At 41.1% G+C, this 14041-nt stretch overlaps 1 protein-coding gene across 1 annotated transcript in view; it reads right to left on the bottom strand.

Moving 5' to 3' along the window:
- nol10 (nucleolar protein 10) overlaps positions 1–14041 on the bottom strand; it is a 117240-nt gene that overhangs the window by 101211 nt on the left and 1988 nt on the right. The window contains exon 2 of the mRNA XM_059981885.1: positions 4914–4959. Within this exon, the coding sequence (XP_059837868.1) occupies positions 4914–4959 (46 nt within the window). The remainder of the gene's footprint in view (positions 1–4913; positions 4960–14041) is intronic.

Genomic DNA, 14041 nt, shown 5'->3' with positions numbered 1-14041 from the left:
AACCCCAAAAGCCAATAATTACACCACTGTGTTGCTTAGTAATAATTGTAGCTTTCATTGGGGCCAAGCCTTTCTCACTTTATCTTAAAAATTTTGCCGATCATTGACTGACGTAGCCTAACGTTTTTCCAATGATCGATGGCGTTTCATCTCTTTCTGATCGCTTTATTATTTCCACTTTATTTTCAATCGTGATCGTGATTATTTTTGTGAACAGAAACACTGTGGATTCAGAGCTCTGGAGCCGGGTCCTAATGTCCACTGCACTGAGACAGGTTAAATAAGTTCTGGGGTTCCACTGGGTCCTAAGGTCCACCGATTTAGACAGGGTGAATAAGGAACTTGAGCATCTGCGAATTTTGGTATCCGCGAGGGGTCCCGGAACCAATCCCTTACGGATAAGGAGGGCCAACTGTATAGTTAGGCTCATCTAAGATTTGCTTAAAATCATAAAGCATATGCAACTCCCCCAGTAAGAGCCAAAGTAGGAAGAAAAAGACCAGTAGGTATATATTTTGACTATAATTGATAGCTTCCACATGCAGTAGATTAACATACAGTATTGAGCTGTTGGCATCCTCTTAGCAGAGATTCATCTTGCAACAAATTTATAAGAATGGGCATGGTAACAATTGAAGGATTGTGCCAGAAATAATAAGTTCTTGCCACATTAAGATCTGGATCTGAAATAGTTCATCTTAAAAGATCGTTCAGCATCTTCTAATATAAGGTAAGTACACCGGTGCAGGATTTACAGTTGCTGTCTTATACTTTTGAGTGTTCGGTTTCAATCCTGAATTTGGCTATTATTTACATAGAGTTCATTTGTTCTCTATGGATATCCTGTAATATCCCCAAAAAAATGGACAATGGGTTAACTGGCTGAATTATCCCTTAGGGTAATGCTAAAAATAATCAAAGGAGAGTTGCAAATCATAAACTTAAGATTTTGCAGATGCTGGAAATCTTCAGCAAATCATGAAATACTGAAGGAATTCAGCAAGTCAGGAGGCATCTCTGGAGGGGAACAAACATTGACACTTGGGCCAAGATGCTTCATTAAAACCTTGGGGTGTTGTTGGCTATGAGAGAGAGAAAAAAATAGGTGGAAATGGTTCTAATGGACTGGTCTGTTGAGAGTTGGTATTGAACCAATGAACAAAATGCCCTCTTTCTATATCATAAGATAAGAATAAAAGACACAAGTATTCTTTTTAGACTTTGATTCAATAGTGTGTCAGTCGTATTGCATGAGGTGTCTGAATCACTGCTGTATAAATCGATTTCAAACATTTGGTTGGAACTTGCTAAAATACACTAGTAGCTCAAAGCCGCATTTTATTCTCCATAAGCATCAGGGAATACAGCACTCTTGCACAAAGTGGGCATCAGCTTTACTTCTTGAGCCACCCTGATGTGGCATAGGGTTCATTATTCTGAACTGGACCTCGCTCATCAGGATTTTATTTGGATATTAGCAACAGGCAAGCATAAAAGCTTTTTGTATAAACATTAGAAAGGTTGAAAATGCTGAAAATACAAAGGAACACACACAAAATGCTGGAGGTCAGGCAGCAACTATGGAAATAAATACACAGGCAACATTTCAGGCTGAGATCCTTCTTCAGGACTGAAAAGAAGGGAGAAGATGCCAGAATAAAAAGGTAGGGGGAGGGGAAGGAAGATAGCTAGGTGACAGGTGAAGCCAGATGGATAGAAAAGGAATCCTGTAAGGAGAGAGTGGATCATAGGAGAAAGGGAAGAAGGGTGTTCGAGGGGCAGGTATGAGGCCAGAGTGGGAATAAACGGGGGGGTGGGGGGGTGGGTGAGGGAATAACGCAAGGAGAAATCGATATTAAATTGTTGCTCCCCCACCTGAGTGTGGCCTCATCATGAAACAAGAGGCAGCCATGGATCAACACACTGTAACAGGCATAGGAATTGGAATTAAAATGTTTGGCCACTCGGAAGTTCCACATGTGGTGGATGGAGCAGAGGTGGTTGACGAAGTGCTCCCGAATTTACGACAGAGCTCTCCAATGTATGGGAGGCTGCATTGACTGCACAATAGACAACCCAGCAGATTCATAGATGTTGCCTCACCTGGAAGGACTGCTTGGGACCCAGAATGGAGGTCAAGGAGGAGGTGAATGGTCAGTTGTAGCACTTACACCTCTTCTAGGGATAAATGGCAGGAGAGAGATTAGTGGGAAGGGATGAATGGAGAGAAGAATCACAGAGGGAGCAATCCCTGTGGAAAGCGGGTGGGGGGGGGGGGGGAGAGGGTAAAAGTGTTTTGTGGTAGGATCCCTATCACAAAAGGGACTGAGAGACGAAGGAACTGAGGAAAAGGAATAGCATTTTTATACTGGTTGGGAAGAGATAGTGAAAATAACTGTGGGAAAGATGCTGATCAAGAGATTGTCTCCAGATATGGAGACAGGTTGAGAAAGTGGGGGGGGAGGGAGAGAGGTGTCCTTAATGGACCAAAATTAAATTTAAGGGCAGGGTGGAAGCTAGATGCAAAGGTCAATGCAACAGATGAAGAGTTGGGGGATCATTACTGGGGAAGGCTTAGAACATGGGTTGTTGTATGATTCCAACAAAGAGGCAGGCATAGCTGAGGCCCATGTGGGTGCCCATGGCTACCCTCAAGTCTAGAGAAAGTGGGAGCAGCCAAAGAAAAAAAATGTTGAGGGTGAGAACAAGTTCTGCCAGCTGAAAGAGGATGGCGCTGGTGGAGAGAACCTGGTTGGTTCTTTTATAGAGAAAGAAGCGGAGAGGTCAAAGGCCTTCTTTTTGAGGGATAGAAGTTTATAGGGACTGGACATCCATAGTAAAAAATTATAGACAGTCAGGGCCAGGAAACTGAAATCTACGAGGAGATCAAGAGCATGAGAAATGCCGCGGATGTAGCTGGTAAGGGACTGAACCAAGGGGGGATAGAATGGAGTCAAGGTATGAGGACACAGGTTCAGTGGGGTAGGAGCAGGCAGAGACAAAAGGTCTACTCAGACAGACAGGTTTGCGGATCTTGGGTAAGAGATAGAAGGGAGCAATATGGGATAAGGGAACTATGAGTTTTGTGGCAGTGGATGAGTTTTCCCAGAGTTGATGAGATCAGTGATGGTGTCAGACATTTTTCTGATGTCCAGAGTGGGGCTGCCTTCAAGGGGTAGTACGAGAAGGTGACTGAGAGCTGTCGCCCAGAGTGGGGTGTCGAAGAAAAGGGTCGGAGACAGGGGACAGGGTCATCAGTGTGGGGTGTGAAATTCTCGTCAAAGAAGTGGGCTCGGAGATGGAGGCGACAGAAGAATAGTTTGTTGGCGTGGAAGGCATGCAACTCACTAAGGTGAAGGCAAAGGGGGACAGAGGCAAGTCCCTTGCTGAGGATAGAACATTCTGCCATAGAGAGGGAAAGGTCAGAGGGAATGGTGAAGGGATGGTATGGATTAGAGCTGGGATCAGAGGGACAAAGAGAGCTGGTGGTGTCAGAGGAAAGAGGAGGTGTTCAGGTAAGGTGGGGTGGGAAGAAAATGGAGGCTCCTTGGACTCAAAATGTGACAGTGAAGCATGAGACACAGAGCTGGAGAGTGGTGGTAGAAGAGGTGGAGCCTGGAGGCCTAGAGGCAGCAAAGGAAGTCTTGGCTTGGAGCTGCTAGCAGTCAAGGTCTAGGCTGGAGCCAGAGGCCACACAATTTGCAGTCCAAAGGCACTCAGAGTTGTAAGAATCGGGATTGGTGTTGGTGGAATCTGGTGACTGGTTTTTGCATGCCAGTAGCAAGCGTGAGTAACACGTCATAGAGAAAGGCTGAACCACAGAACAAAGTGTTTCTCACCCAGGTACTCTGATCTGTTAATTAATATCAGCAATTAACTGTACAAATCCTGTATAATCCATTTTCAGTACTGTAAAAACGAGAAAATACGACAATACTCCAATACAAGTGAATATGCGCAGATACTATTTTGCTTTTACAGAAGTGACAATTTGCGTCACCTCTAATACTGAAGATGCTCCAGAGGGCTTCACAGAAAGAGATAAAGAAGATTCTTGATCTATTCTACTCCCAAAGTATAATGCATTGTAGGGGGAGATGGGGGTATTTCAAGCCCAGAAAATGGTCCGTATCACGATTTTCTGTCCATCAAGAAATGCAAGTTGAAAAAAAAATCCTTTGTTGCCCCCACACCCCACATAAACTTTGGAAAAGTGATTTTTTATGCCCCAGAATTATTTTTTTTAAATAGAGATTTGCAAATTCCAGAAGGGCAAATGTGTTATCTCAACTGCTGTAACGTGGAGTTGCAACCTGTATTTGTAATTGTTGCAACCTGCATATACTGTAATTGCAACCTCCAAACCATGTTACATTGTTTTTTTTTTGTTTCTCCCAGTTGCTTGCTATATGCTGCAAAGTAGTAGGAGTGCCACACTCCCCCAGCTTTGCATTTTACTAAAAGACTAAGTCAAAATGTAAGGACAAACTATGTAGTGGATAATGAAAACCTTATAGCTTTGCAACTTGATACAAATGTACTCCTTCCACCATGTTGAATGCAGCCTTAATCTTGTTCTGGACTTCAACTTTGTAAATACTCACCTAGCACATTAATGAGAAAGCACTGCACCTCATAATAAAAATGACTTACTTCGATTTCCAAAACTGTCCAATTACATATCTCAAGCACCACCAACCCACCTACCCAGAGAATTTAGATAGTTCTTCCACAAAGGAAGCTCTGAGCAATAGCCTAGGCGAAGCTCAGCCCCAAACTGCAAATAGAATCGTGCTCTCTCTGACCCGATACTCCAATGGCATTCACTGGAAGTAGATCTAAACACAGTTGTTTAAAAGCAATAATACATGTAATGGACAACTAGAAATATTTTGTTTGTATCTTGTACTCACCAACATCATTCTTCTGTAATGACCTCTTTTTTCTATCTGAAAGCCACTGAAAAGTAAAGAAACATTTGACTAAATCCCTCTGCAATTTAATTCATACAATAGATGTTTGGAATCTGAGGGAACAGATGAAAATTTGACCACAGATCACATTACAGAAGTGAATACTTCAGACACTTACAGAAAAACTTGAGATTGCATCCAATATTTCAAAGTGTTTTTGAGAAATTTAAGTAAAGCTCTTAATGTTGCAGCAACTCTTTATACCTCCACATACACATCAAGACTGATTAATCCATGTCCATGTGCCAATTGACTCAAATTAAGCAACAACTATTTCAAATTGCTTAGCTGCAATCTCAAGCCATTCCAAAGTCTCTAACCCATCTACTCCTTTCTTATAATGTTCCTTAGAACCACTCACCAATGACACACTTAGGTTGTAGATTTAATCATTTCAAACTTACCAACTCCATCATTGTTTACTATTATTTCAGTTACCAAGATTGCAAACTTTGGAACTTACTCCTCAAACATCCCTTCTTTTCTTCTTAAAACCTACTCTACCATGCTTTGAGCTGCTGAAAGGATAGATGGCTCAGATTTTGATGCTCCACTGCCTGCTATGGAAGCTCAGAATTATTTTATTGGTCAACAGTTCTGTGGATGACCAAGTCATTATGATTGGTTAAACACACTCGATAATTCAAAGTTAAGGTAGTTTCCAAACTGGGTCAGGGGCAATTTACACTGTCGACTTAACCTACAAACCTCCATGTTTTTGCTTGCAAGAGGAAATGAGATCACCAATGGAAACCCACACAGTTGGGGGTAGGGGAAGGGGAGGAATTTACAAACTCCAAAAGGGCAACACCTACACTCATAGAGCTTGCAGGGCATCGGATTTGAAGCAACAGCTCCAGCTACTACCATCATAGTTTGTACTGTGTGTATTTAATGCTGGAAGTAGCAAAGAGGTAAAGCTAGCAGGAAGTGCTTAAATGGCTTCCTCCTGTTTTTTTAAGTTCTTAGTGTACTATTGGATAAATCTACGATGATCAAACAGTTAATCAGACAGAAATACAAAGCATAAAAACAAGTCTTTCAAACTTAGGTTGTGTTCTGAATCTGTAGAGACAACAGAACTATTCACACATTTTAGAGAAATTGAGAACAATTAAATATTTGAAACTTCAAATAAGATTCATAGAACATAGAATAGTACAGCACATTACAGGCCCTTCGGCCCACAATGCTGTGCTGACCCGCAAACCCTGCCTCCCATATAACCCCTCACAAAAATAAAATTCGCCACTTCAGTGACCAGAGAGGAGCAACTGACACAAACAGCAACTTGCCCGAACAGCAACTCTGCTCCCTCTTCCCACAGTTGGCATGTGATTCAATTGTGATCTGAAAGCAGAACCTGAATTTGGTGACTTCTGTGCAAGATGTTTATTACCTTTCTTTGTGTCCTTCCCAGCAAGATCTTTGCCCTCCACTCTCATCACCTTCAGAGAAAGGAGACGTCAGACAGTCTTTCTTTGGGAATTATTATTCACCCTAAGAATGACTGATTTAGGAATTCTTTCTCTGCAGCCCCTTCACATACAAGCATCTTTCCCCCTATGCACCATATAGCATCTGCATCTTGGTTTCTCTACCCAGGTCACAGTGCAGCAGAAGCAAATATAGTCAAGAAAAACGAGGCAATTGGATTAGTGCTTTAAACATTTTGAGTAACCTTATTCCTTTATTTTTTAATGGAAGTTGTGGCTGTATGGTAATTGAAAGGTATTGTTAACATGATTCTAGCATGTGTTTTATTTAAACTGGCTATCCAAACTTGGAGGAAACAACAATGTAGGAAACATGAAATAAAGCAAAATCAATACTCTGATGCCCTGTTAAGGTATTTGGTGTCAGTGAAAGGAAATAGTAGAGCAGCTAGCTACTTCAAAGGTTCTTCTATGGCCAATGAAAATTTGACACCATCCTGAGTGTTCCAAGGAAACCATACATTCGTCAGATCAAGTTGTATTGAAACAAACATTTAGTAGAATGAGCAAAGTAGTCACTCATATTTTAAATTGTTTCAGGAATCTACACAACCTCAGTAGTAAATTGAAGAAGATCCTGACAGGCAGGATTTATGAACTTTTGGAAAGGTATAATATGATTAGGAATAGTCAGCACGGCTTTGTCAAGGGCAGGTCGATTCTTACTAGCCCGACTGAATTTTTTGAGGATGTGACTAAACACATTGATGAAGGAAGAGCAATAGATGTAGTGTATATGGATTTCAGCAAGGCATTTGATAAGGTACCCCATGCGAGGCTTATTGAGAATGGAAGGAGGCATGGGATCCAAGGGGACATTGCTTTGTGGATTGAGAACTGGCTTGCCCACAGAAGGCAAAAAGTGGTTGCAGATGGGTCATATTCTGCATGGAGGTCGGTCACTAGTGGAGTGACTCAGGGATCTGTTCTGGGACCCTTACTCTTCGTGATTTTTATAAATGACCTGGATGAGAAAGTGGAGGGTGGGTTAGTAAGTCTGCTGATGACACTAAGGTTAGAGGTGTTGTGGACAGTATGGAGGGCTGTCAGAGGTTTCAGATAGGATGCAAAACTGGGCTGAGAAGTGAAAGATGGATTTCAACCTAGATAACTGTGAAGTGGTTCATTTTGGTAGGTCAAATATCATAGCAGAATATAGTATTAATGGTAAGACTCTTGGCAGTGTGGAGGATCAGAGGGATATTGGGGTCTGAGTCCATAGGACGCTCAAAGCAGCTGCGCAGGTTGACTCAGTGGTTAAGAAGGTGTACAGTGTATTGGCCTTCATCAATCGTGGGACTGAATTTAGGAGACAAGTGGTAATGTTGCAGCTATATAGGACCCTGGTCAGACCCCACTTGGAGTACTGTGCTCAGTTCTGGTCGCCTCACTACAGGAAGGATGTGGAAGCCATAGAAAGGGTGCAAAGGAGATTTACAAGGATGTTCCCTGGATTGGGGAGTATGCTTTATGAGAATAGGTTGAGTGAACTCAGCTTTTTCTCCTTGGAGCGACGGAGGATCAGAGGTGATCTGATCGAGGTGTACAAGATGTTGAGAGGTGTTGATTGTGTAGATAGTCATAGGCTTTTTCCCCAAGGCTGAAATGGTTGCCACAAAAGGACACAGGTTTAAGGTGCTTGGGAGTAGGTACTGAGGAGATGTCAGGGGTAAGTTTTTTTACTCAGAGCGTGGTGAGTGCATGAAATGGGCTGCCAGCAAAGGTGGGGGATACGATAGGGTCTTTTAAGAGACTTTTGGATAGGTACATGGAGCTAAGAAAAATAGAGGGCTATAGGTAAGCCTAGTAATTTCTAGGGGACATGCTCGGCCCAACCTTGTGGGCCGAAGGGCCTGTATTGTGTTGTAAGTTTTCTATGTTTCTAAGTCAAACTTGGAAAGAAAAGGATATAGAAAGATAAACTCATCTCAGAGAGAATATTTCCCGCTTCTCAAAAAAACTACTTCCAAAGAAACACAAAATGAAACTAGGTTGTAAGCAGCAACAAATAAAATGATTGCTGAATACATTTTATTACCTTTAATATTGAATTGTCATTAGGTGAAATTATAAATACTGATTCAGAATGAGGGAAAATAACAGAAGATTAAAACATAATTACAAAATTAAAATCAAGCCTTTTCTTTTGTTAAGATTACTTGGAAGTCCAAGAATGATTTAAATCTAATTTGTTTCCAAGGTACTAAACAGGATTACTGGACCACAAAAAAACGAACTTGTTATCAGAGAATGTGCACAGGTAATTGTTTATACTTAGAAGCACCTAATATACATGGAAGTGCACAGTTAAATTGCATTGAAATATGCGTGTAGAGTGCAGCACAATGTGTGAAGAGGTTAAAGTCAGTAGAGCTATCAACACATCGAGCAACCAACTATTTCATTTGTTCAACTACTGAGACTTGACAGAGGGATTAAAAATGAAATCAAAGTGGAGTTGGGCATATATTTGGAATTTAGTTAACGAGAAACAGATGAGCAAAAGATATCCATCAAACAAATGCAGTTAAAAGGGAGAAAAGGAACGTCTTTTAAGATTATAGTGTCTTGATTAAATGTTTAGTTGGTGTACTATTAGTCATTGTTTTAAATATGGATATTTGATATGCTAATACTTAATTATTCCCTTTCAGGAAAATAAGATTTAGTAAATCTTGTACACAAACTGGTTGTCATGTTTCCTATGTCACAGCAGTGGCTCGATGGAAAATACAGCTGTGGCATTGAAAAATGCTATTTAGGTGTAAACTTTTTAAAAAACTGAATGGTTCTGATCAAGAATATACATCCTTCACCATTTTACTCTGTTGGCAGGGACAAACTGTAGTACAAACTATTTAGCATGAATCCTCACCACAAATAGGTAATTTCGATTAATCTAGAAATTCAATGCACCACAAAATGATTTCTTCCTATAAACAATTGTAGCATGGCAGACATACTACTTGTATTTATTTTCTTAGGCAGTGCCTTAAGGTCAAGAATGATTTATTTCCTCTCTAGTTCTCTAGATTCTTCTAGCTTGGCCATTGAAGCAATGGACGTTCCACAGATTGTCACAGCAACCTTCCTACTGACACCCAAGTCCTGCAACCCCATGCCCTCCAAACCAAGACTGAATTTCCTGTAAGCATTTTCTCTATCTTCCTGGGGAAAAAAAAAACATCGCTATACAAAAGCCATGAAAAAAAAAACTCACTGGCTTGATGAATCAGGTGTCAGATATACTAGAAGTTCTACTTGGTAGAAACTGCCCTTCAACCAGTTTTTTCTAAAACATTAAATCACCCAAAGTATTTACTTACAAGAAATGGAGTTATATTCTGTTTGAAAAGCACATCTTGAAAGTAATTTAGACCATGATATTTGGCAACCTTTGATCTGGCCTACAACATTTTTCTGAGCATGTCTTGCTTAGTTGGGAAGAGCAAGCTCCTAACCAAGCAACAGAAAGGAGGTGTTTCCAGAGAACAACAGCAGTGGCAAGAAGATGTAGAGGTAGTCAAAGGTGATGACTGCACCACTATCTGCAGTTTCTTGTGGTCACAGACAAAATAGTTGCTATACCAAGACATGATGCACCAAAAAAAATAAATTTTTTAATGGTGCATTGATAAAAATTGGTTAGGATTTAAGCGGACATGCTATCTTTCATTAACCTCCTTAAAAGCTTTCCTGGCCACAGTGTTAACATGGTTGGATCAGGACAGGCTATTGGTGATGTTCACTCAGAGTCATGGAACACTACAGCATAGAAACAGGCCCTTCAGCCTATTTAGCCCATACTGAACTATTAATTTGACTAATCCTATTGACCTGCACCCAGACTATAGCCCTCCATTCCATGTACATATCCAAATTTATCTTAAATATTGAAATAAAGCCTACATCCCTCACTGGTGCCGGAAGCTTGTTCCACACTCACCACTCTCTATGGGACAAAGTTACATTTAATGTTCTCCTTAAACATTTCACCTTTCAGCCTTACCCATGACCTCTAGCTACAGTCTCATCCAACCTCCGTGGAAAAAGCCTACTTGCATTTACCTCATCTATATCCCTCATAATTTTGTATAACTCAATCAAATCTCCCCTCATTGCCCTATGCTCAAGGGAATAAAGTTCTAACCCATTCCACCTTTCCCTATAACTCAGGTCCTCAAGTCCTGGCAACATCCTTGTAAATTTTCCCTGCACTCGCTACCTTATTAATATCTTTCTGGTAGGTGACCAGAAATGAACACAATATTCCAAATTAGGCCACCATAAAACCAAAAGAGATTGCAGAATTAAGCTATTCAGCCTATTAAGCCTACTCCACTATTTCATCATGGCTGATCCATTTTTCCTCAACCCCATACTCCTGCCTTCTCCTCATAATCTTTCATACCCTGACTAATCAAGAACCCATCAACCTCTGCCTTAAATGCACCCAATTAACTGGCCTCCACAGCTACCTGTAGCAACAAATTCCACAGATTCATCACTTTGGCTAAAAAAAAAGTTGCCTCATCTCCATTCTAAATGAACATCCCTCTGTTCCAAGGTTGTGGCCTCTGGTCCTAGATTCCCCCACTATAGGAAATATCCTCTCCACATTCATTCTATCTAGGCCTTTCAAAGGATTTCAATGAGATTCCCCTCATTCTTCTAAACTCCAGCGAGTACAGGCCGAGCCACAAAACATTCTTCATGGGATAACCCTTTCATTCCCAGAATTACTCTCATGATCCTCTGAACTCTCTCCAACATTGACAAATCCTTTTAGATAAAGGGCCCAAAAACTGCTTACAGTACCCCAAATGAGACCTCACCAGCACCTTATGAAACCTCTTCATTACATTCTTGTTTCTATATTCTAGCCCTCTTGAAATTAAAGTAACATTGCACTTGCTTTCCTCACCGCTGAAGCAACCTGAAAGTTAACCTTTAGGGAGTCGAGCACAAAGACTCCCAAGTCTCTTTGCATCTCAGATTTTTGAATTTTCTGTCAGTATAGAAAATAGTCTACTTTTGTTCCTTCTACCAGTTCATGACCATCCCTTTCCCAACAGTATTCCATCTGCCATCTCTTTACTTATTCTCCTAATCCAAGTCCTTCTGCAGCCCCTACGCTTCCTTAACACTATCTGCCCCTCCATCCATCTTCATATCATCCACAAATTTGCCCACAAAGCTATGGATCCATCATCTAAATCACTGGCATGTAATGTAAAAAGATGTGGTCCCAATACCTCACTTCCAAGAACCCTTCATCTTATCATCTCAATATTTATTTTTCTTTCTTCTGTATTTGCAGCTTGTTGTCTTTTGCACACTGGTTGCCTACCCTGTTGGCGCAGTCTTTCTATTATCATTATTGGATTTAATGAGTATGCCTGCAAGAAAATGAATCTCAGGTGCGTACATGATGACAAATGTACTTTGAACACCACTAGTCACCAGCAGCCAACCAGAAAAGGCTTCCTTTATTCCCACTCGTTGCCTCCTGCCTGTCAGCCACTGCTCGATCTATGCTAGTACATCATTCCTGCAATACCATAGCTTTTCTCTTGTTAAACAGCCTCATGTGTGGCACCTTGTCAAAGTCCTGAAAATCCAAGTCCACAACATCCATTGATTCTCCTTTGTCTATTTTAATCATTATTTCCTCAAAGAATTCCAACAGATCTGCCAGGCAAGATTTCCCTTTAAAATAAACGATGGTGACCAGCTTACTTTATCATGTGCCTCCAAGTAGCCTGAAACCTCAGCCTTAACAATCAACTCCATCTTCTCAAAATCTCAAGTCAGGTTAATTGGTTTATAATTTCCTTTCTTCTGTCCCTATCCCTCCTTTGAAATTTTTCAGTCCTCTGGAAACATGATTCTTGAAAGATCATTATCTGTGCCTCCACAATCTCCCCAGTCACCTTGTTCAGAACCCTGGAGTACGGTCTAACTGGCCCAGGTGACTTATCCATCTTCAGACCTTTCAGCTTCTCAAGCACCTCTCTAGTAATAACAATTGCATTCACACTTCTGCCCGACAGTCTCAAACCTCCAGCATATTACTAGCGTCTTCCACAGTGAAGATGGGTACAAAATACTGAATTAGTTTGTCTGTCTGTCTGTTTACTTATTTATTGAGATACAGCACAGAATAGGTCCTTCCATACTTTACCAGTAACCCCCAATTTAATCCCAGTCTAATCACAGGCCAATTTACAATGAACAATTAACCTACTAACTGGTACGTTTTTGAACTGTAGGAGGAAACCAGAGCACCTGGAGGAAATCTAGGCCACAGCGAGAACATACAAACTCCTTACAGGAAGCTGTGGTTGCTGGAATGTAAATCATTGTACTGTGCCACCTCATTCCTACCTCTCCAGCATCATTTTCCAGCAGTCTGATATCTACTGTAGTCTCTCTTTCACTCTTTACATATCTGAAAAACCTTTTGGTGTCTTTTATATTATTGGCTAGCTACCTTCATGTTTCACCTTATCCCCCTTATGGCTTTTTTTAGTTACCTTCGGTTGGTTTTTAATAGCTTTCCAATCCTCTAACTTCCCACGAATTCTTGCTTTCTTATATGTCCTCTCTTCCTTTTATATTGTTTTTGACTTTCCTTGTCAGTCACAGATGCATCATCCTGCCTTTAGAATGCTACTTCTTTGGGACGTATCTAACCTGCGCCTTTCAAATTTCTCTGAGAAACTTCAGACACTGCTGCTCTGTCACCATCCCAGCATATAATTTCCTTTCTAATTCTTACAGCCTTTATCTTGAAACTAATGGTATTATGGTTACTGCGTGGAAAATGTTTCTCTACACATATTTATTTTTTCCAATTTAGCTGACTTAAGCACTAAGCCCAATTTGAAAGGCTGGGTATGAGCTGAATCAAGCCACAGGGCCCAGGCCCAAGAGTGCATCAAAGCAGCAGGACCCAGGTCCAAGACCCACGAGGTTTGACCAATTTAAGCGCTGGGCCAGATCGGAAAGATTGGTTACAGGCCAGATTGAGATTGTGGGCCCAGGGCCCTGGCCCCAGGCCCAAGTGCAAGGAATGACCGAAGGTTTGGTTGATTTAAGCACAGGCCAGATTGAAAAGGTCAGGATGTCAGGGCCAGTGTTCAGCTCACTGCGTCGTGAAGTTTACTCATCTCTGTGCTGAACTGAGGCCACAACCAGCAACTAATGGGCTCCTGGATCAGTTGTGACGGGCTTAAAGGCTGTGGACTCACTTTTGCGAACTTCAGATCTGAATATTATTTGCTTACTTTTATTGCTTTTTATTGCTTTCACAATTTGGATTTTTTTCCAGCACACTGGATGTTTCACAGCTTTTTTTTTAAAAATGGGTTCTTTAGGATTTCTTTGTTTTGTAGCTGTATGGAGACAAATCTCAAGGTTGTGTATAGTATTCATACTTTGATAATTAATGTACTTTGAACTTTGTCACCTGCCCCGTCTCATGCCCTAACAGGAGATCTAGCATTGCACTCTCTAGTTGGGACCGCTATGTATTGATTACGGAAACATTTCCGAACACATTTGACAAAC

Source organism: Hypanus sabinus, chromosome 10 (genome assembly GCF_030144855.1).
Source record: "Hypanus sabinus isolate sHypSab1 chromosome 10, sHypSab1.hap1, whole genome shotgun sequence".
NCBI classification, from domain to species: domain Eukaryota; kingdom Metazoa; phylum Chordata; class Chondrichthyes; order Myliobatiformes; family Dasyatidae; genus Hypanus; species Hypanus sabinus.
This window is presented reverse-complemented; position numbering and strand designations above follow the sequence as displayed.